This window comes from Poromitra crassiceps, assembly GCF_964638095.1.
Source record: "Poromitra crassiceps genome assembly, chromosome: 1".
Taxonomy (NCBI): domain Eukaryota; kingdom Metazoa; phylum Chordata; class Actinopteri; order Beryciformes; family Melamphaidae; genus Poromitra; species Poromitra crassiceps.
In genome coordinates, this window is record NC_139623.1 from 106,066,006 (window position 1) to 106,089,284 (window position 23,279).

The 23,279-nt window shown below is 43.9% G+C and overlaps 1 protein-coding gene across 1 annotated transcript in view; it reads left to right on the forward strand.

Annotated features, from left to right (window-relative positions):
• The first annotated feature begins 1,567 nt into the window (after nt 1-1,567).
• Nucleotides 1,568-23,279, forward strand: part of LOC310784504 (sodium/potassium/calcium exchanger 3) — a 54,336-nt gene continuing 32,624 nt past the window's right edge. Inside the window, exons 1-2 of the mRNA XM_083645488.1 lie at nt 1,568-1,929; nt 17,998-18,108. Of these exons, the coding sequence (XP_083501614.1) occupies nt 1,821-1,929; nt 17,998-18,108 (220 nt within the window). The 5' untranslated portion in view covers nt 1,568-1,820. The remainder of the gene's footprint in view (nt 1,930-17,997; nt 18,109-23,279) is intronic.

The window sequence follows — 23,279 nt, forward strand, 5'->3', positions numbered from 1 at the left end:
CACGACAACATAATGCAAACATTTCCCAGGATCCTGTCCTCTGGAAAGCTTTCCTAAACACCAGCAGCAGAGAAGCTCTCTATCTTCCTGGTCCTGACACCTGGAGGAGAACTGATGACAACAATGCACTGGCCTATGTCTTTATTTGGGGTTGGAGCGCAGGCCTGAGTCTTCACTTGGGGCCATGTGTCAGACACAGCTCAAGGGCTTAACGCCAGTTTGACTCATCTGTGTTCTGGAAATACAGAGGGCATGTGTGTGTGTCGGTGTCTTTAGACTCCTGATCCACAGAGTTGTATACTACATTTAGATAGATGAAACGTATACTGTGAGATTGCATAGGCTTGAGCAATATATCTATAAAAAGGGAGCATGTGGGCAATGTTTCTCTGTTTACATTTTTGTCCCACTGATGATGTCATCAGTGATGTCATAAAGTCCCAGCATTGTGATATCACTGATGATGGCATTGGCATTGTGACATCATCAGTGATGTCATAAGAGCAAGTGAGCCCGCACAGCGGTCGAGCTGCAGGGCGCAGCTTCATTCTTCATTCTTCTGTTTGACTGCATTTTTAACAAATGACCCTTCTTTCTACTCCCAAGTTGCTGTGGGGAGGTGGGGGGCATGCAAGCAGCAAATTGTTAATAAAAGTATTGCACTTTGAATTTCAAGCCATGCAAGTCACTGAGAAACTAATGAGAGTAGTGTGGAACTGAAGCACCAAGCCTTTCAGTTGAACCTTTGGCATTTAATATCATGAATATGTAATCTTTGCTGGCTGTGGAGGGCATATTGCAGGCCTGCTGAAATTGTACTACTAGCCTACTACTGTACTACTTTCCCTGTTTCACTTTCATTAGGCTACGATCGCTGTCTTTTCTTCTTTTACTCAAAGGGTTTGTGCACTTCTTCCACCATCTGGGAAACTAGATGACAGTAGGCCTACAGCACAATGTTTCTTCACCCTGTTTCTGGAAGGCCTCCTCCATCTGACAGGAGCCCAGTTTGGAGAGTGGGCAGTGCACCTTTTTTCTTTTTTTTAGTGGGAAATGAGACAGTGACACAGAGAGTAGGGGAAGCACAAGTGGGAAAGCCCTGATGGAATATGAGCCACAAAATACACATCTATCTTATAGATCATCATGTCCGTTTAGTCATAGAGTCTTTGGATTTTGTTTTCCTCAAAACAAGTGTGTGTGGGGGATCTACCAATGGATTCGGATAGGATTGGGAACAAGCGAGATTAGAGTGGATCACTCCACTATAGTATCAACATAATACCGCTTGATTCAAGAAATAATGTCGATTGTGTTGGAAACAAGTCAAATGATCTCACCCATTTTGGCAGATACTCGCACTCTCTCTCTCTCTATCTCGCTGTCTCTCTCTGAGTCTGTCGCCGCCTTGTGGCCACGCCGAGAAACAGCATGTCAATTGAGATGTGAGCACTGAGCAGAGAGAGTGAAGGCAGGCCAGTCAGACCATGTCGCCTCCTGTAGCAGCAGCTGCACCTCACTGTGGGAGCCGCGGCCGACCTTTCAGCCTGGAGAAATGAACCCGGACAGCTTTTTCACTCATTTACGTAACCCGGCACAAGCGACCTCGAACTATGGATGCCACACCGCGCACTTTGACAGTATAACATAAATAACACGCTCCCCCGACTTTAGGAAGAAGGTTTTGCGGGAGGAGTGACGCTGCCAGCAGTCGCTGCTGGGGAGAGATCTGGTCAGCGCTGTTTGGAAGTGGGAAACAACACGTGTGAGAAAGCAAAGCAACAGATGTTTTTCGCCGTGGAGATGAGACCGACCTCGGGATGAAAGCTCAGCCCAGGCGCCCTGTCAGGCGGCCCTTCCAGCGGTTCTGCTGCTGCGGACTCGGGCTGGTCGCCGTCATCTGGCTCACACAGGTCATCCAGGCACCAGGTGAGACCGACATTATGCACATGTGAGGTGTGCGCTATTATCACAAACACTGTAAGTCATTTTAGGAAATGTATAGGAATATTTTTTATTGTTAACTACTTGTGTGTGTGTGTGTGTGTGTGTGTGTGTGTGTGTGTGTGTGTGTGTGTGTGTGCGTGCGTGCGTGTGTGTGTGTGTGTGTGCGTGTGTGTGTGTGCGTGCGTGCGCGCCTTGCAAGAAGGATATAGGCTAGTCTACATCACAGCAAAACTCAGGAATATTAATCTGACCATAAAACACAATAAGGTCTAAACTCACACATGAGGATCACAGACACACTAGAAGTCTCTGTGGCACAGACATTGTGCGTGCGCGTGCGCGTGTGCGTGTGCGCGTGTGCGTATGCGTGTGTGCGTGTGTGCGTGTGTGTGTGTGTGTGTGAGAGAGACAGTGAGACCTAGAAGAAGCAGACAACATAAATGCCACTGTGCTGTTTTAAGAAATGTCAGACTACGGTGTGAAAATTGAAAATAAAATATTGGGTGGTGAAGAAAAATAAATGTCAGGTGTATAAAAGACTATGGAAGTGGCTTACAAACACATTCGTACACATGTAAGTATCAAAACATAAAGTAGGTGTACAGGTTGGATATTATCTCAGTGCTAACCCTCAGACTCTTTCGATCGTGGTCGTCTCTCAAGACTTCACTAATGCCAGTGCGCATGCATCTGGACTCTGGTTCCAGACAACTTAGCTGATTCTCATCAGACTTTTAAAAGAATAACCGCTCACTTTTTGGAGCAATTAGGCTTCTGATAATAAGGTTGCCCCATGCGACCCTATGTGTGACTTCAAAGTGCAGAAATAAGGTGAGTTTAATGCCCGATACAGATTTGCAAAAGAATTGTGGCGAGGCGAATGGAGGGCTCTTCATTAGTGTAGTGTTGACATGCAACATAGAAGAGCCTGAGGCTTATCTCAGTGCTATCTCCATCTCTTGTGGATTCATCATCATCATCATCATCATCATCAGTATATCAATAGGAGCTGGGGCTCTGTCTGTCTGTCTGTCTGTCTGTCTGTCTGTCCGTCCGTCCGTCCGTCCGTCCGTCCGTCCGTCCGTCCGTCCGTCCGTCCGTCCGTCCGTCCGTCCGTCCGTCCGTCCGTCCGTCCGTCTGTCCGTCTGTCTGTCTGTCTGTCTGTCTGTTTGTTTGTTTCTCTGTCCCACTGTGATTGTCCCACATGATGTCATAAATCCCACTGTGACATCATCCGTGATGTCATAAATCCCACTGTGACATCTTCAGTAGCCATGACTTTGTTTTTGATGTGCCAGATGAATGAAAGTTAAAATGAGATATGCCAAAAGAAATGAGTACATAGCTGAAGTATGAGTTGGATGGTTGAATGCGTGGTCGCCTGGCAGCAGCATACCTAAGGCATCACCCCCATCCTCCAGTGGATTATCCTCTCAGCACCTTTGCTGATGAGGTCATACGTTGCCAGAGACCCCTATCAGCAGCTCAAGCAGCCAGAACACTTTCCTTTGTATTCCTGTGTACAATGCAAGCTTATATATATATATATATATATATAGCGCTATGTAGGACTGGGCAATACATCGATACCGTGATATGAGACTACTGAGATATCTTCTTAGATTTTGGCTATCGTAATATTGTGATATGGCATGTGTGTGTGTGTGTGTGTGTATATATATATATATATATATATATATATATATATATATATATATATATATATATATATATATATATAGTATATATATATATATATATATATATATATATATATATATATATATATATATATATATATATATATAATGTTTTGTGAAAGCACTAATAGTCATCCTTACAGTATTGATATCACGGTATTTCGTCAAAAATATTGTGATACAGTATTTGATTTTGTCCATATCACCCAGCTCTATGAATGAGTGAATTTAGGTTTTGTTTGATTGTTTTTACATTTGATCTCTCATCTTGATATTGCAGGCCATCCAGGAAAGTGAATGAGCTGTGTCAGGAATATTTATATTTCACCTTTAAATTACTTTACATCTAGCAAAATAGTTTTTTTTAACTGAGACCAAGGCCGCTCCACTTGGACCAAATGAAAGCACAGGGTAGAGGAGCGTTTGGTCTGCTGTTTGTAATAGCCACAGCGACAGGCATGCTACTCTCTCTCATAATGGGAAAATGTTACACAGAGCATCTTGAATAGCAGTACTTGTATTGCCATTCCTAAAAAGGTAAGCTGTCAAGGAGAGCCGTGCAGGCAGCAAGAGTAAGAGATGACCAACTCTTCTTCATCATGTAGGAAAGGCAACACATGTGTTCATTCATGTGATAAAGCATCAAAACCCCACAGTAGGCTACTAACCCCAATCCAAAACTCAAGCCAATATTGACGAGACTAACGGTTTGTTTTCTGGTTTCACTCTCAGAAAAGAATCCTAGTCCTTCAGTTTTGTAGATAGCCCCTCAATGTGGATTTCTAACTCTAACTCATCATTCATAATGCCAGGCTTGGCCGCACATGATATATATAGGATATATATACATGTATGTGTGTGTGTGTGTGTGTGTGTGTGTGTGTGTGTGTGTGTGTGTGTGTGTGTGTGTGTGTGTGTGTGTGTGTGTGTGTGTGTGTGTGTGTGTGTATATGTATATGTATATGTATATATATATATATATATATATATATATACACAGTATATATATATATATATATATATACTGTGTATATATATATATACTGTATATATAGTTATTGAGGAATATTGGAGTATTGAGGAATTCATAATTGAAGACATTTGCTACTTCTGACTGTGATATTCCCTAAAGCAGTTTTTGGATTGGAAGAAGGAAGCAAAACTAGGTTGTTTTTCCTCGAGGGAACAGATTACACATGATGTTTCAAATAATGATTTCCCTCTTTCTAGCCCAGGAATTATCAGTTGCGATTCAGTTGCAGAGCTAATCATATTTTTGCTTAATGATTTGCAACAGTTAAATCAAGATTCAATTTTAATAGCTACAGTGAGTAATCATATTACAAAGGAGGACTTTGTCTTTGTGCAGTATGCAGGGCAGCGATCACAGCAGGAGCACAAGATGAAGCACACACAGAGACAATCTTCAAATTCTAAATGATAAAGTGCAAAGTGAAAGTCCTTTAAAAGTGACATACTGTACGTAGGGTCCATGTAAATGTCCATGTAAAATGTCCAGTAAGTCCTTAAGTGATCTATCTGGTCTGTGTTAAGCACCGGGGATATCTCTTGACAAGATGAGCTCATGATAATTAGACAGTTTCGTTGTCCTACGACTTGCAGAACTTTCTCACAGCCTTTGTATATTAAATGTATAAATCAATAAATGTCAAAGCAGCAGTTGGCAGTACGTGATACAGTACTTGAGAGTTTAAAGATTCCCAACAGCCCGTGTTGATGTGGAGACAGATGAATGCTATTTACACATACTGTTCTGTATTCAAGCAGTGTGTTTATGCTAAGGAGAGTAGCAGCAGGATTAAGCTATTTCCATACAAACACCACATTTCATGTTTCGCCACCCTTCCTCTACTCCTCATCTCTCTCCACCTACTTTTCCACTTGTCCTTTTTCAACTTCTGTTTTTTCTCCCTCTTTCCTCTTTTACGCTTACATTTTGCAACATTGCATGAAATATTTTACAGCAACTGTCAGTAGGGAGTGCAAAGGTTAAGGCCAGAATGCAGACAGTACTGCTGTATCCAACAGTAAGAGCAAAGTAGAGCTGATCGATTATGGTAAAAATCATAATCATGATTATTTGTGACTGATATTGAGATCATGATTATTTAATGCAATTAGGCTACTCAAGGATACTCTAGGATAGCAAGCTAGCTAGCTGAAAATGGCAAGTTTTGATAAAGATTTGGATTGCGCAATAAAGCAGGCCTGCTTGGTACTTTCGGTGGATGGTTGTAAACACAGCGGAGCATTTTCCTTCCGCTATACCAGAGTGAGAGTAAGAGGAGCCAGACTCTCTCCTGCGCTGTAGCCCGTGATCTCTCTCAAGCCTTTCCAAACAGAGGCTGAGTCATTGTCCGAGACCTCCTGATGGAGACGCTGTGTGAATACATGCGTTTAGCAGCTCCTATTGCTTTATCAAACCTGGATTTGCTCTCTTTCAACTTTAAATGCCTCCTTTTTCTCCAACCTGAGCTTCTTGAACCAAAAAACTAAGAAATAAATCGGGAAGGGGGTTGGAGTGAAAAAATAAATAGTTAAATAAATAGGATAACCAAAATAAATAATAAACAAAAAATAATTGTTTTATCTCGAGTATGTTATGCTGTTTTCATAAGTGTGGGAAGCCAACATTGAAATTGAAATTTGATTAATTGCACAGCCCCAGAGCAAAGTGCCGGGGAAAGAAATAGAATATGCTTTCAGAGTATTTTTTCTCTGTTTTTCTTACAGTGCCAGACAATGGTTGAGGGGTTGGAGCTGCCTCCCACTTCAGAGTGTGATGGTGGTGCAGAGCCATCTTATGAAGCTTAGCGAAAATTCTTTAAGAGAGACTGTAGTGTCATTCATTCACTCTTTTCATTCATTCACTCTCCTAGGAGAAACACTCTAGTTGTCATACCCACTCCTTAATTACCCTGCATTTTCCTGCTTCTAGGAGAAACCCTTTAGTTGTCACGGGCACTCATTCATCCCTTCTGTCGTCATTCACTTCTTTCCCGGTTAGGAGAAAACATTTAATGTCACGCCCACTCATCCATAAAACTCAAGTCATCAATCAGCCCTTTCCCGCTTCTACCTAGTGTCACTGTTTGTGGGCGGTAACGTTTAGATTAAGCCAATCAGAGTAAGACACATCTTCCCATTCAGCCTATCATCGTCTACCTGTCATAGCTAAAAACCTCCTGTTTCTCTCTATGTGGTCTGCTGGGTTTCAGTGCATTCCTGCGTCCCTCCTCCACCCCATTCTCCTCCAGTCCTCTCCGAGGTCTTCAGATTCAGAAGCCTTCTCCAGCAAGACCAAGATTACCTTCACCACCACCAGGTCTAGACTCCACGGGGGGAATATTCAATCCTACTCCTGGCTGCATCAATCTACCCCTGCTGATCATGACGTCATAATCAAGCTGACGTCATGATGGAGTCTAATCGCCAAAAAATATATCTATATTTATGTGCCTACAGGCTCATGTATCTAATCATCTAATAAATCATTGTCATTCTAGAAATGTGTCTCTGGTTGAAATGAATGTGATGGTGGTGCAGAGCCATCTTATGAGTGTGATGGTGGTGCACAGCAGAGCCATCTGTGGCAGAGGCCCATTTGAATTTCATACACGAATCTAGCTTCTCTTGATGCCTCGACATGAAAGCCTCCACGGCTCCTCTCGGCCAAGACCGCCTCTCTCATTAAATGGGCTGATTGAACTGTAAGGTACAAAGGGACACTACAGTGCCTGGCCATCGTGAAATGGATCAGACACCAAGTCCAAGCTGCCTCTCTACAATAATAATAGTACCAGTGATAAGGAGTATAATAGCTGCCCCACTAACTTCCAGGTTCTGGCTGGATATATCTCTGTGGGTGGCAGTGGAGGATAATCTGCAATGTTTTCCCATAGGAGAGATGGCGAGACAGATCTTATGTGAGGAGCTTCCCTTGCTGCCCTTATAAAGCACTACAAAGCTGAAACACAGAGATTGGCTATCAAAGGAAGAAATGCCGAACTGAAATGTACACCATAAAGATTTCAGCACTGATGGTTTAGGACAGCTGATGACAGCCTAGTTTGTATTAGGGATGGCACAATATCACTTTTTCCATATCCGATCCGATACCGATACCACAACCTTGAGTATCTGCAGATACCGATATCAATCCGATCTGATCTTATCCCCTCGCTTATACAACTAAGCTGTTAATAATAAATGTACCAATGCACTTTGCTTAACCCAGCTATCTAAACATGTTCAATCTGTGGAACAATATTTATTCCCTAAATGAAAGGCTATATAGCCCGAAACACACACACACACACACACACACACACACACACACACACACACACACACACACACACACACACACACACACACACACACACACACACACACACTACGGCTGCACGATATTGGAAAAAACGGACATTGCCATATTTCCCCAGCCTGTGATATATATTGCGATATGAAAAAAATACAGAGATTTTCACCAGATTACCAGAATAGCTCTATTTTAAAGAAAATAATACTTCCAGAATGATTGGGGTGATTTTGTAGAGGAGTCCATCTGATTTTGGAGGGGAAATGAGGTATTTTAATGTTTCTCAACCACTGGGCTGTGGCCTACTGGTGGGCCTCAGAGCGCCATCTATCAGGGTTCATACACATTTTGACCAATGGATTTCCAAGACTTACATACATGGAAAAGTGAGTGAGTTATGACATTCTACTTTAAAATGTCACTAGCCTACACTTCACTTAGTGTAATGCAGCCTTTAAAACCAGGGAAAGAGAACATTTTATGCCGTATCACCATATTACCATATCCAACATCTAAGACCATATATAGTCATACCACAATATTGATATAAAATTGATATATTGCCCACACCTAATATCGAGTGCCAGAATCAACCTCCCAATGATGCTATTTGCAGAAAAACATTAGATTTCATTGATTATAATCACCGCTTTCAACTTCTTTCTGATGTAAATGTATCTTGTGAAGTTAAATTAGCCTAAGGTCAGCTGTTTTAATTTTAATTTTAACTTTACATTTTCTACTCAAAGGTATTCAATAACATTTCAATAAATCAACAATGAGACACCCCTGCCACTTTACACACTTGGTCTGACCCCCCGGAAACCCCCTCCAGAAACTACCAAGTGGTTTGCTCCGCATCTGGGGAGTTCTGGTTTTGGAGCCCACTGCAGTACAGACTAGAGAGACGAGGATTCACATGCAGCAGACCGGTGACAAACAATTCATTCGTGAAAAGTTATAAATATACATTTAATTGTTGAGATATGTCTCTTGTCTTTTTATTTTCACTGAAATGTTTTGTGTAAATGAGTCGCTATGTATGATGAACTCTACTGTAATGTTACTGCTATCATCTGATGCATCATCAGAGACTGAGGGGGAGAGAGAGTCGCAGTGATAACACAGACAACTTCTCAGTAATCACTTTAGCCTTCGTGTCATTATAAGTTGCTGTCTTGCTTTTTGGTGTTTCAAGAGTAAATGGGCCCTATCTTCCCCCTGGCCTTAGGCGTTAAACTGGCGTTAAATGCAAAAAAACACGCTTTGCGCCTGACTCGCGAAGATAGCATCATGTTTTTAGGCCCCGAAATGCGATTTACGCTGAAGAGGCATGGCGCAGTGCCAGAATAGGCCAGAATGGGCGTTTCGGCCTTAAATACAGGCCTAACGCTATCTTCCCCTCTGGTGTTAATTTAGCGCTTAGCGCTTTTCAAAACCAGGCCTTATTCAGTGCGCCGGGGATATAGCCAGTAACCTAGGCCTATACTGCAAAAGTTAACTGTTGAAAATTCGATGTCTGGTTTTGTCACGAGTAGCATACAGCTGAAGGCTCTCTCGCCATCAAGCAGACAGTGACAGAAGTATGTTTCTTTATGTGCGCCAAGGGGAAAATGACGGACTAAATTGGTGGGTACTGCGTGTGTAATTATGCAGCGGAGATGCAGGAGAGATGCAGATTCAGCGCGCCGGCCCCGGGGATGCACCCACAGCATATATTCAATCACTCTCTCTGCCGCTATCTCACTCTCTCTCCCCCCCCTCTCTCTCTCACTCCCTCTCTCCCTCTCTCTCGCGTGTCAATTTCTGCCCCTATAGCCACTGCAAGCATCAGATCTGAAATGTAGGCTACACCACAGAATGACAGAACCATCACTATTTTGCGTGAAAGGCCAAGATGTATATGTAGGCACTATAGGCAGGCACAATGACAGATGAAAAAAAAGTTGTCATTCAGAGGCTGTTGCATCATCCTACCTGTGCAGTGGGGGAGAAGAGGTAGCGAGAGAAAACGATATCATTCTGCCCAAACTTTCACCAATCTAATCTCATCATGACATCCACGGATAGGCTATATTTTTCTAGCCGATGCGTTTATAACATTCTTTTCACTTTGATCTTGCTATAGTGTAGCGTATTTACATGCTTGCTGTATTTAAACTGCAGTGAGATTTGTTTGAGGAGCATAATATGGAATAATATATATGGAGACAGACAGGGATAAAAGAGGGAGGGGGGGGAGCTCAGAGCGCTTTGGTCGGGCTTTTCTGACCGGACTGGATCGCTCCGTGGAATTGGAGCTTGAAAGGGAACATTGTGATTCGTTTACTGCAGTTCTCCAATGAGCATGTTGTGAATAATTCTACGCTTAAAAGGCGTGGTTAAGTGGTTAACAGATGGGTTTAGCGCCGAGGGGAAAATATGGACTGCGCCTGACCACGCCCACTAATAGGGCTGCGCTTGGCGTTAAACGCTATTTTAAGGCCAGGGGGAAGATAGGGCCCAAAATCTCCACTCCACGGGCATGTTGAGTTACAGCAGTGTGTGACACGCATGCACACACACACACACTCACACATGTCCCTTCTTACAACTGTCTCTGGTCTCCCCTACTTTGGTGTTGCGAAACAGGGGGGGGGGGGGATTTACGCATCAGGGCCCAGTTGCACAAAGCACCTTAGGTTAAGATTTCCCTTAGAGTAGGTGTTTGTAAACAGGGACACACGTGCTAATCTAGTTTTATTTGGTGTTTTCAAGGAAGATACAGACTTTTGGGATTAATTATAATTAATGACTAAAACATCAACAGGAGGAGAGGACTTTATGATCGCTGCTGAGTGTTCATTAGGATTTATTTTGCCTAGCGTTACTCTGCCGCTTCGTTATGCACAAAGTCCGTAGATTTGACTTCACTTCTAGATGGGAATGGTAACGTGATATTGTGGTGTGTTTATGCTGTGGAATTGACCGCGGCTGGCAGTGTGTTTTGTGGCTTTCACCGTTGCTGTGTGATACACCGTTGTGTGTGATACAGCGACCTTGTATCAGTCTAGGGATGTCAATGGTTACAACATTTTCCAATATTTTATTTAAATTTTTCTATAGAACACAAACAAAACAAAACAAAACAAAACAAAACAAAACAGGCTCAGACACAAGAAAAGAAAAGAAAGAAAAAAAACATACAACATGATGAACATTCAACATCAATCACAGTGGTGCTACAGTACCAGCCACGTAAGGTGCTGATGTGCTTTACAGTAAGATCTCACGCAAGAGGGTCTATAGGAAACCAGCCGGGCGAGTCACCCGTCGCCCCTAACCTCATCGAGGTAGGCTAAAAATGGGTCCCATATAGTTAGACATTTTCTAAGTAAGTTGGTTCTTCTCAGGGACCTAAGTCTCTCCATCCGTATAACAGAGATCATGTCCATCAACCACAATTGGAAAGAGGGTGAAGAGGGGGACTTCCATTCCTTAACACGTTCACTGCCGTTGGCGAGTCAACTCGTCAAGCAGAAACCAACGGTTGACTGCCAATGGCGAGTCAACTCGTCAAAAAAAAAAAAAAAAAATTGACGGTGGGACGTTGATCTAACCCTTTTACATCTCCTATAAAAATATGGGAGCCACCGAACGTGTACAACCCATTCCACCGACCCACTAAGTGGCGACAGTGCTCTCCAGACTATTGAAAGCCGAGCCAAAACTGCAGGGAAAAGCGTGAGGAAGCCATTCTCATACTGTAGGCGAAAACGCTTTCGCGCTGGAGCACAATGGTGGCGCACAACGGTGGGGGGTTCCAAAAATAGACTGGGTGGAACACACTTTGAAACACGCAGCATAAAGCCCAGAATCGCAAAAGCTTCATCAAAGCTCTCAACCGAAACCCCAAGAAACGAGCGAGCCCATCCAGACTCGCCCGACGAGGGGCAGCCAGGCAGCACAGACAACAGAAACTCGCTTGTGACACGCCCACTGCAGCCACGGAGGGAGGAGGAGAACACACACGGAGGGAGGAGTTTGAAGGAGAGGGGGGTTTCCTGCTGTTATGGAGGAAATTACTGTTCAAAACTATTGTTTAGATGTCTGACGTCTTACTGATGCCAAAAATAAATGGTTAAAGTGACTGTTCTATCGAATTTCACAAAAAGGCATTTTTCTCACCTTTCATTTTCAGACGCTGAAACCATGCTGTATTCAACTGCTAATGCCTACATAACTACAAACTACAAACTAACTAACTCTTTTAGACAGAGAAAGCACACATTCTATTAGTTATTTTGAGATATTTTGTGTTCACAAAATCCTAACAGAAAAGAATCCTCGGCTCTTGAAAGATGAGCCAGAATCCTCAAAAAAAAAACTTGGCAGAAGCTACCTACAGTAAAAAAAAACTGTTGGCAGTGAATGTGTTAAGAATTAGTTTTTTGGCAACAGTTGTCCCCAGTGTCAGAGATGTACAGCTGTAGTGAAGTCCAGAGAGGACTCCGAGCAGCCAAAGATGGTGAGTTTTGCCTCCGGCTGAAGGGTTATTTCGTAGGTCTTAGAGTACCAGTCAAATATTTTGGCCCATAATCCGGTCAGTGAAGGGCAGAACCAGAAGGCATGAGACAGTGCCCTCCGATACCTGACATCTATCACACAGTGAAGAGAGAGAGCGGTAGATCTTGTGCAACTTTTGCTTAGAATAGTGAAGACGGTTGGTGACATTAAATTGGATCAGCTGGTGTCTACTATTAACTGAGCAGAGCTGCACCACAGACAGACTCCTATCCCATACAATATCAGATAACTCAATGCCAAGTTCCCCCTGACATGCTTCTCTAATCCTCTCAGTAGAGACCGTGATGCAGTTGTCAAACAAACATACAAACCTAGAAATTAGATGCTTTGAATGAGGAGGGCTCAGCAAAACATTGAAGAAAGCATGTACAAAGGTATTAATCTTGGATCGAACATGCTCCCTGATTTGCAAGTATCTGAGCCAGTGCGTGCCAGGCAATTCAAACTTCCTCTTCAGCTGATCAAAGGATGCAAATTGACCATCTATATACATGTATAGGTCTTTGATGGAAACCAGCCCCTTCTCACTCTAAACATGGAAGGTTCTGTCTAACCATGAAGGCAAAAAAGAGTAATCAAGACAAATCGGTGTATGGACAGAAAAATCTGCTAGACTCAAAACACTCCTAATTTGATTTAGAATTCTGACTGAATTCTTTACAACAAAACTTGAATTTTGTGAGGTCCGAGGTCTCTCTAGCTTAGAAAATAACATGGCTGGCAAAGAGGAGTTGGCAATAGAGCTGGCCTCCATCTTCAGCCACAGGGGGCCCCCAAGAGCTAAATTATCAGGAGTTCCTTGCTTCCAAAACATCAGAGCTCTGACATTGGCGGTAGGGGTCGGTGTAAAAATTATAAAACCGGTTCGATATTAAACATTAAATTTAACCTAACCGGTATACTGGATTTTACCACTAGGTGTCGCACCTTGAGCAGTGCTTCCCAGTGGAGGTGATAAATAAAAGCGATCAATGAAAGCTGGTTTGCAAACCACCAATAACACAAACAGAAGAAGCAGAACGACTAAACGGTGTAACACTGGTGGATCATATTGACGTCGAGTGTCAGAAGCATGGATTTAAAAGACTCCTTTTCCAGCTGTTTGGAAGGACACACCATATTTAGCTGAGCGAACTTGTTTTTCCTGTGCCATACCCGGCACGTATGGTTCGTGCTTAACTCACGGTAGGGAGGGGAGGCTGGCCAGCGAGACTACACGTAGGTTGCTGAGGCTGCCTTGTAATTTATTGTCATTTCCTGGCATAACAAAACATGTCGGTTCAGACGGTTTGCATTAAATCAAACCGGTTTAAGCTCGTACACCGGACCGGACCGGTAAAACCGGAAATTGACCCATGCCTACAGTAATTGGCGGCCCAGTAGTAGTGTCTAAACACTGGTAAGGCCAGCCTTCCTTCAGATTTGGGCTTTTGCAAGTGCATTTTCTAAATCTATGGTTCTTATAATTCCAGATGTAGGACAGAATTAAGGAGTCCAGTTCTTTGAAAAAAGGCAATGTGAGGAATATGGGAATGTTTTAACACAGATAGAGGAACCTGGGAAGTGATGTGAAACCATCTTAACTCATTGAGTGCCAGCCACTTTTGGAGAACGGACGCTCCCAGTGCCAGAGTTTCAGAGCGTTTTCAGCGATTTCTCGAGGCCCACAGAATATTGTGTGATATTACTATGTAAACACCGAACACGCACAAAGAACGATGAGACTCTCTTCTATCATCTGCAAAAAAAAGTTTATTGATCCCATTTTCCGTTCTTTAGTTATGAGCCGGAGAAGATAGGCTGTTTTGAGCAAAAAGACACTTTTCAAATTAGAAGCTGAGTTATTCCGCCTTTTGTGAAATGCAGCATTTCAAGCACATTCACTGAGTCTGAAGATAATATTTTCTGATGTAGTGACGTGGTGTAGTTGTGTGGTGCCTGCGTGCCCCACCCCGCTCTCCCCCCCTCAGCTGCAAACTCCTCCCCACACTAACACACAGCCTCACGCACCCAGTCTATTGCTCCGTTTTTTTTGCGCCGGCTCCCAGCGCGACACGGAAATGCCAAACCGGACTGCAGGGAAAGGTTTGGCCCTTCGGCGTCGGGTGCTGCCTTTCTGGCGGCTAATCGTGTGAAGAAACTATGCAGACAGAGGCAGAGGAGCTCAGTTGTGTGCGCGGATTGACTGCTGTTCGCAGCCAACATAAGCTGCAGTCAGAGCCATCTATATGGCTCTGGCTGCAGCATGAGCGGTTTCTCTTTGATCACGGGGGTTTTTCATGCTGTTTTCCGGACCTTCCTCTAATCTGGAGAGCACTGTCGCCACCCAATGGATCTGTAAAATAGGTTATAGACCTCCAATAGCTACAATATTTGTACAGGCGATGTATCGGGCATTGATCCACGTCCCACCGTCAAAAAACGCAATTGAGGACAATCGTCGTCATTGGCACTCTACGTTACTAAAGCAATTGACGACGATTGTCGTCATTGGCACTCAATGAGTTAACTAAGTTTATATGGACAAAGGCAGGATTTTCCAGTTTTCTATACATTGTTTAAGTCTTAAAACAAACTCACCAAAATTCAACTTAAATATTAATTTAGGATCTTTGGGTATGGTCAAGCCAAGATAGGTGAGGCGGTCTTTTTCCAATTTGAATGGGAGATTTTTCAGGAAACTGGGAGTGAAGACATCCGAGAGAGGCATGAAGTCACTCTTTGTCCAGTTAATTGTGTATGTGGACAGCTTACCGAAGGAGGTGATTATTCTAGGAGAGGGGGGATCGATTTCTCTGAGTTATGTAGGTATATTATTACGTCGTCGGCATACAAACTGATACGCGTCTCAATACCGCCGACCTTCAGGCCTGCAAGACCTGGGTGACCGTGTATTTTTTACACATTTTCTACACAGGTACACGGGACCTTCTGGCAGCGTGTTAACCGCGTGTTTGCCTCAAACATCGACTTAGACTCAAGGATGATCTGATTAGATTTTGGTGGTCAAAGGTCAAAGGTCAAGGTCACTGTGACCTCTCGAACACCATTTTCAAGCTTGTTAACGCGATATCTCAGGAATGCCTTGACGGAATTTAATCAAACTTGTCTCAAACATCGACTTGGACTCAAGGATGAACTGATTAGATTTTGGTGGTCAAAGGTCAAAGGTCAAGGTCACTGTGACCTCTCAAACAGCTTGTTAACGCGATATCTCACGAATGCCTTGACGGAATTTCATCAAATTTGCCTCAAACATCGACTTGGACTCAAGGATGAACTGATTAGATTTTGGTGGTCAAAGGCCAAGGTCACTGTGACCTCTCGAACGCCATTTTCAAGCTTGTTAGCGCAACATCTCAGAAATGCCTTGACGGAGTTTCATCAAATTTGCCTCAAACATCAACTTGGACTCGAGGATGAACTGATTCGATTTTTGTGGTCAAAGGTCAAGGTCAGTGTGACCTCACAAATGCCATTCCCAAGTTCGTTAAAGCGATATCTCAAGAACGACTTGATGGAATTTCTGCCAATTTGGCTCAAATGTCGACTTGGGCGCAAGGATGAAAGGATTACATTTTGGTGATCAAAGGTCAAGGTCACTGTGACCTCTCTAACGCCATTTTCAAGCTTGTTAATGCCATATCTCAGGAATGCCTTGACGGAATTTCATCAAATTTGCCTCAAACATTAACTTGGCCTCAAGGATGAACTGATTACATTTTGGTGGTCAAACTTCAAGGTCACTGTGACCTCACGAACGCCATTCTCAAGTTGGTTAACGCAATATCTCAAGAACGGCTTGATATAATTTCTTCTGATTTGCCTCAAACGTCCACTTGGACTCAAGGATGAACTGATTACATTTTGGTGGTCAAAGTTCAAGGTCACTGTGACCTCACACACCCAATTTCAAGCTCTGTAACCCAACATCTCAGGAGCGCCTTGACGGAATTTCTTCCAATTTGCCTCAAATGGCGATTTGGACTCAAGAATGAACTAATGGCATAAGTCTGCGTTGCGGTCGTTCTAGTTTGTTTTTGTTTTTTGGACCGCATTTCCATTGCCATGCTTTTTTTGGACCGCAATTCCATTAACGTTACTTATTCACTGTGTTACTTGTGTGTCACGTTAAAGTTATCATCTGTAGTTTACAGGCAGCATTATCACCACTAGCATTAAACAGTTTATTTTTGATGAGAAATGAAACAGTAAGACAGACTCACCCGCTTGCTACCGATGTTGATGGAAAACAATCTGCTTTTACCTCGTTGCTCAGATTGTGTATCAGCAGGGTTTTCTTCCTTTCAAAGTTAGCATCAGCTAGCCCTAGTATGAACGTTTCAAAGGATTCATGCCAGCGAACCCACGGGATCGGCGGCTCGCCAGGCAGGGCGAGGAACGGGGAGAGAGGTGAGAGCAGAGAATCCATCATCCTCGTCGCCAATGTTATGTTTAATAACTTGTGGACCACGACGTAACTGTTAAACGTTTTATTTTCATGCGGTCACACTGGCTCCATGTTTCCAATTACAACCACACCACTTTCCAGCAGGGCACACTGTCGTAAAGCTGCCTGTCTTAAAGGTACAGCCACAGCTGATGTGACGGAGACGTGTAGTCGGTTATTGTTTTTTCTAAACGGTTATGATTTAATATCCGGTTAGCCGTGTACACGGTGACATCCCTATTTCCAACGCTTAAAAACACTCGGCTGCTTCTCTTCCTTGATAAACACAGCTGACATGACAACACAGTGCAGCAGGTTTCACTACTGTTCACATGCTGCGGTGCTGCATTCGCATCTCTCTTCACCGCGACGGTGCGCTGCTCAAAGTGACAACGTGATAGTTAAGGGCCTAAACGTTGTCACTTTGAGCACTTTGATGCAAGAAGTAGAATCCGATCCAATCCATTAGCCTAAACCTAATGGATCGGATTCTACTTCTTTCCCCCTTCAAATATCCGATCCAGTGATTTTAGCCGGATCGGCATCGATACCGATACTGAGTATCGGACCGGACCATCCCTAGTTTGTATACAACCATGTCTGCTGTCTCCTATTCTGATGTATAACTGTGTAGAGCATTACTGGATGGAAAATATGTCTAAGACAATACCAGGAGGGGACATTTAATGATTTATCAACTGTTAGCACTAATAGTAAAATGATCATTTGGTTATTAAAGTTCACTCAAAGGTTCTGTGCACTCTCAAAGTGGGTTTTGTATTCATTGCCGACAGCCCCGGGCTGGATTACATCAAGGAACAGATGCTTGTCTGCTTTCTTGATTCATGATAGAGTTAGAGTGTCATAGTTCATATGAGCAAAACACACATTTGTAAACTGGCTTATATTCCCTTTTGAGTGTGTCTGTCTGGTTATGCAGTAAATAGACAAGAAAATTCAAATGACACCAGTGTTGTTTTCTTTTGTAACAGAGACAGAGTCCTCTGGATTGCAACCGGGCATGAATGGAGGGCCACAGCTTTCGACACGCAGGCTGCTGCAGGAGCGGACAGACAACCAGAGCCTGGATCACCCCAGAGCAGGTGAGTCAATCTTCTGCCTTCCCCCTACACCTGGATCACCCCAGAGCAGGTGAGTCAGTCCTCTGCCTTCCCCCTACACCTGGATCACCCCAGAGTAGGTGAGTCGGTCCTGTGCCTTCCCCCTACACCTGGATCACCCCAGAGCAGGTGAGTCAGTCCTCTGCCTTCCCCCTACACCTGGATCACCCCAGAGCAGGTGAGTCAGTCCTCTGCCTTCCCCCTACACCTGGATCACCCCAGAGTAGGTGAGTCAGTCCTCTGCCTTCCCCCTACACCTGGATCACCCCAGAGCAGGTGAGTCAGTCCTCTGCCTTCCCCCTACACCTGGATCACCCCAGAGCAGGTGAGTCAGTCCTCTGCCTTCCCCCTACACCTGGATCACCCCAGAGCAGGTGAGTCAGTCCTCTGCCTTCCCCCCTTCACTCACGCCTGCTATCCCTCCTGACAGACCAAGATTCGAGATTCACTTTAATAGAGGGAATGCACCGACGCCACGCCCCCTCCCGAACACGCCCCCTCAGCCGGACTGAGCAGCACTGAGTGTCAAATTTCCAAAACAAACGTGGCTTCTGCCAGGGGTAGTAGCGAAACCACGGCTAATATAAACGATTATCTGCTTAAAATAAAGGCAGTTGGACTCGAATGTGACCCTTACAGCTTGCCAAAGAACCAGTGGTCCATGGACGTAGACATGTGGCCAGGAATAGGGTTTCCTGACATTTATATGTAGCTACTTAATATCGACGCCGGGGAAATACACAAACCAAAGCATGAAAGCATACAAGAGCCTGGACGCGTGGTCGTACTTCAAGGCTGGATTTGTTGGCGACATTAAAGTAACGAGGACAGCAATGGATATTCTGGTTGTATGTGGAGAGGTAAATATTTATTTTATTACAACTTTTATTAAGAAAAATATAGCATACGCTGTCCCTAGCTTTGTTCATAGTGAACACTATCACTCATGTAACGTTATATCTGTCCAGGTAGAACACAGCCAGAGAATGAATGAGCCCTCATTGAAACCCTGGATAGCTGCAGAGAAGACCGGGGCCGTTTCATTAGCTTTCGGCAGCCTGTAAAAAGATACCTCCGACGCCTTGTTGAATCTATTTTTACAGTCAATGGCACAAGAGCACTTTACCATTTTCGTTGTTTTCTCGCGGAAGCTGAACTCTAAACACCGTGACCCGGCGGCGCCACCTGGCTTGTTTAGACGTTTTGACACTCACTGCAGCTGAGTGGGCGTACCCGCACTGACTGTCGCGTCCGTGACGTCACGTGCATTCCCTCTATAGCCACAGTAAGTAATCAGATTACAAACGAGGAATGTGTTTACTTTTAATGCAAGTATGTAACGATCACATCAATAGTAGTAGAAGCCAAAGCAATACAGAAAAGCAATCACAAATTATAAACTATGCTGCACTTCCTTGACCAACTGTCCATTTTAGGTATCACACATGCACGTACCCAGGAAGACCATAAATGTATGTATCAATTAACAAACTTAAATTAAAATGATAAGGAATTAATAGATTAAATGGTTTAAATCCAGACAGGAACTTCACCAGTGAGACTAAACTGAGCTTGAACCATAGAAGCATTTTATGGCCTTCCATTGGTTGATTCTGCTGCCAATCAAACATGTCTGTGCTCCTATTGGCTATAGTTTTACTGCCTCCCCCTGTTTTTCCCTCCTGTGCGGGGCACGTGCCTTTGTCCCGCTCAGCCAGTCAGAGCCCTGAAGCCCCGTCCCGCTGTGGTGTGACAGTGTTTATAACAAACAGCCCCGCTGCACTCTACACAGAGAGCTGAGCGGCTTGCTGTTCACTTGTTTAGTCAAAAGTTTATTAACATTGAATGTGTCGTGTGTCCAAATTGCACCAAATCCAACACTGCACTTCCTTGCGTCCCCAGCAACACACCCACCATGTGTGAAGTCGACCAGTTAAACAGTTCTCAAGATATGTGGAGGACACAGACAGACAGACAGACAGACAGACAGAGGGAGGACACAGACAGACAGACAGACAGACAGACAGACAGAGGGAGGACACAGACAGACAGACAGACAGAGGGAGGACACAGACAGACAGACAGACAGAGGGAGGACACAGACAGAGGGAGGACACAGACAGACAGACAGACAGACAGACAGACAGAGGGAGGACACAGACAGAGGGAGGACACAGACAGACAGACAGACAGACAGAGATTCCTGCAATTAGTAGAGATGGTTAATGACGGTTTCCATTTGAGCATTTGAAATTTTCAAAACACATTTCCCTTATTCCAAACCTGAATTTCAGGAGTGTGTGAGTGCTTTTATAGATGTCATATTTGGTGTGTGTGTGTGTGTGTGTGTGTGTGTGTGTGTGTGTGTGTGTGTGTGTGTGTGTGTGTGTGCGTGCGCGTGCGTGCGCGTGCGTGCGCGTGCACGCCTGTGTGTGTTTGGTGTAGGCGCCAGGGTAGTCAGGGAAGGCTCCCCTGCAGGCGAATTGAAAGGTCAAGGGGACTAAACAGTGGTAAACAGGTAAACAGGTAAACAGTGGTAAACAGGTAAACAGTGGTAAACAGTGGTAAACAGGTAAACAGTGGTAAGCCGGTAAACAGTGGTAAACAGGTAAACAGGTAAACAGTGGTAAACAGGTAGACAGTGGTACTGTAGTTGTCAGGAATCTGCAGTCTGTGTTAGGTAGGTTGGATGTAGACCCACGATAAGCAGAGGGGAGATACCCAGGAAGAAACTCAGGCACATAATACATTTCCCAAGCTACAGCATCTTTAGCAGAGGACTAGTTGATGTTATTCGCTTTAGATGGAATGAGTTCCTAAATGTGGTTACACTCTGGATAGTTACAGCACATGATCCTAACTGATTTTGATATTAATTTGTTACTGAGACAAGCAGCCAACCAACAATCAAAGGCTGTTTTCTGTCTGTTTTCTGGTTCCCATGCTCATTATGATGGCTGGCTCACATGAGTCACATACATCATAGTTAACTATTTTAATATTCAAATTACAGATTGGCAATGCAATCTCTTGATTATTTTTGCAGGGAAATAGCAAAGAATATCTAAAATAATAACGTTGCCGCTTGCCGGTGGAAAAATCTTACTCTTCTGTGACAACAGCACAATGCAGTTTTGTAACTTCAGAGCATTTGCGCCTGATTTTAAATTGCACAATCTTTGCACCTCTTGCTTGAGCATAAGTGCAGTCTTCTTAATCTTCCGTACTAAACTTATGGAAATCAATAATATGCCATGCAAAGTAGAATACACAAAATTAAGTAGCACCACCACTACTACACAAGTCCACTCTGCCAACTTGGGCCTGCATCATCAAATATGAATTAATAATAATAATAATAGACGTGGCTGTACCGCTGAAAAAGGGCTGTAGTCAACTAGGACCTGAATTGTTACTCAGGCTTGATTGATTGAATGTATTTGACATGAATTAAAAAAGGGTCCTGGAAGCACATGGTCCTTTGGGGAAGTTTGAATGGCAGCCAGCCAGCTACCATCTCTAAGCCATCTTTTACATCTTAAATTTAAAGCCATTCCAGCTGCTGAGAGTCATTTGAATGCTACAACAGCTTGTATTTGAGACATGTTTAAACATGGACTTAGTAGCCACAAACAACGCAGTATGTCCAAGCTTGGTTTATATTGACACATGACTGGCAGCACACAGCCCAGAGCTTTAGCACACGTCCTCGTCTGCACCATCACTCTGCTCCTCTTTTTCTTTCCTTTTCTTTTCTTTTCTTTTCTTTTCCTTTCTTTTCTTTTCTTTTCTTTTATGTTATTTTCTTGTCTTTTTTGTCTTGTTGTCTTTTCTTTTCTTGTCTTTTCTGTTCTTTTCTTGTCTTGATTTGTCTTGTCTTTTCTGTTCTGTTCAGTTCTTTTCTTGTCTTTCTTTTCTGTTCTTTTCTTGTCTTTGTTTTCTGTTCTTTTCTTGTCTTTCTTTTCTTTTCTGTTCTTTTCTGTTCCTGTCTTTTCTTTTCTGTTCTTTTCTGTTCTTTTCTGTTCTTGCCTTACCACAGTTTGGATACAGTCTATGCTCAATGTATCTCTCTACCACAAGTACAAATGCTCTGTACAGTCATTTGTGTTGTGCTACCTGATAACATACTTAGGGCCCTATCGTTGTACGGCGCTATCGTTTGCGCTGCCGTTTGCGCGCCTCTTATTGCTATCTTCCCTGCGTCTTAAGCTATCGTCTGCCTCCACCATCCAGTTTTGCGCTGGGGTGTAAGCGCAGACACAGGTGTAGGTGTGGCCCAGGCGTGTCCGTGGGCCTCTAGCCTATCATCTGTCTCGCGCAAGTGTCATTTTGCGCTCTGGCGAAGATACCGTCGGTTTGTTTCCGAGCGCAAAGAGAGGTTTGGGCGTTGACCGTGCCAAAATAGGCGTTCCAGCGCAATGTGTTAGAAAAAATGGCCTTGGGTGCTCTCAATTTTAATGCCACCAAATAGCTGGTCTCCACCCCACTACGCCAGGCGTACGCCTGAGCGCAGACAGTATTCTCCGGGCAGTGCAGGAAATCCTTGCTTGGATACATTTACGCACGGCATGGATGTCATGGCAACACCTCGCGCCTGCACACACTCTTCTCTCCTCAGAATGCCACGTTGATTTTCATCTATAGACTACATTACAGAAAAAACACATATTTAAAAATGAGAATTCGTTTGTCATGGTTTTATTAGGCTACATAATTCCCGACCATACAGGTTTGTCGTGGGAGGTAACAATAGATTGCTTTTGAGAAAGTTGTGACTGTGTTGTGCCAAGCTGCCTCTCCCCACCCTGGCTGGCCCAAAACACCGAGGGCACCGACCCGTGTCCGGCCAGTACAGTAACCTCTGTCCCTGCAATTGCACGCATGCAAGACCAGCTTCTCCACAGCGCGGATGGCGTGACCGCAGTCAATGGCTTAACCAGAGTGGACAATTCTGACACAGGCTATTGAAATAGGCTAGAAGTAAAATCTCACACATTCCTACCCTATTAAAGAAACAAATATTTTTAGATGTGTAGGCCTATGTTATAGCCTATGAACGAAACGTCTAATTACAGTAAGCGCACGCTTTGGGACATCACTGCGTAATTGCGCGGCGGCCCTCTCTCTCTTCCCGCTCTCATTCTCTCACCCCC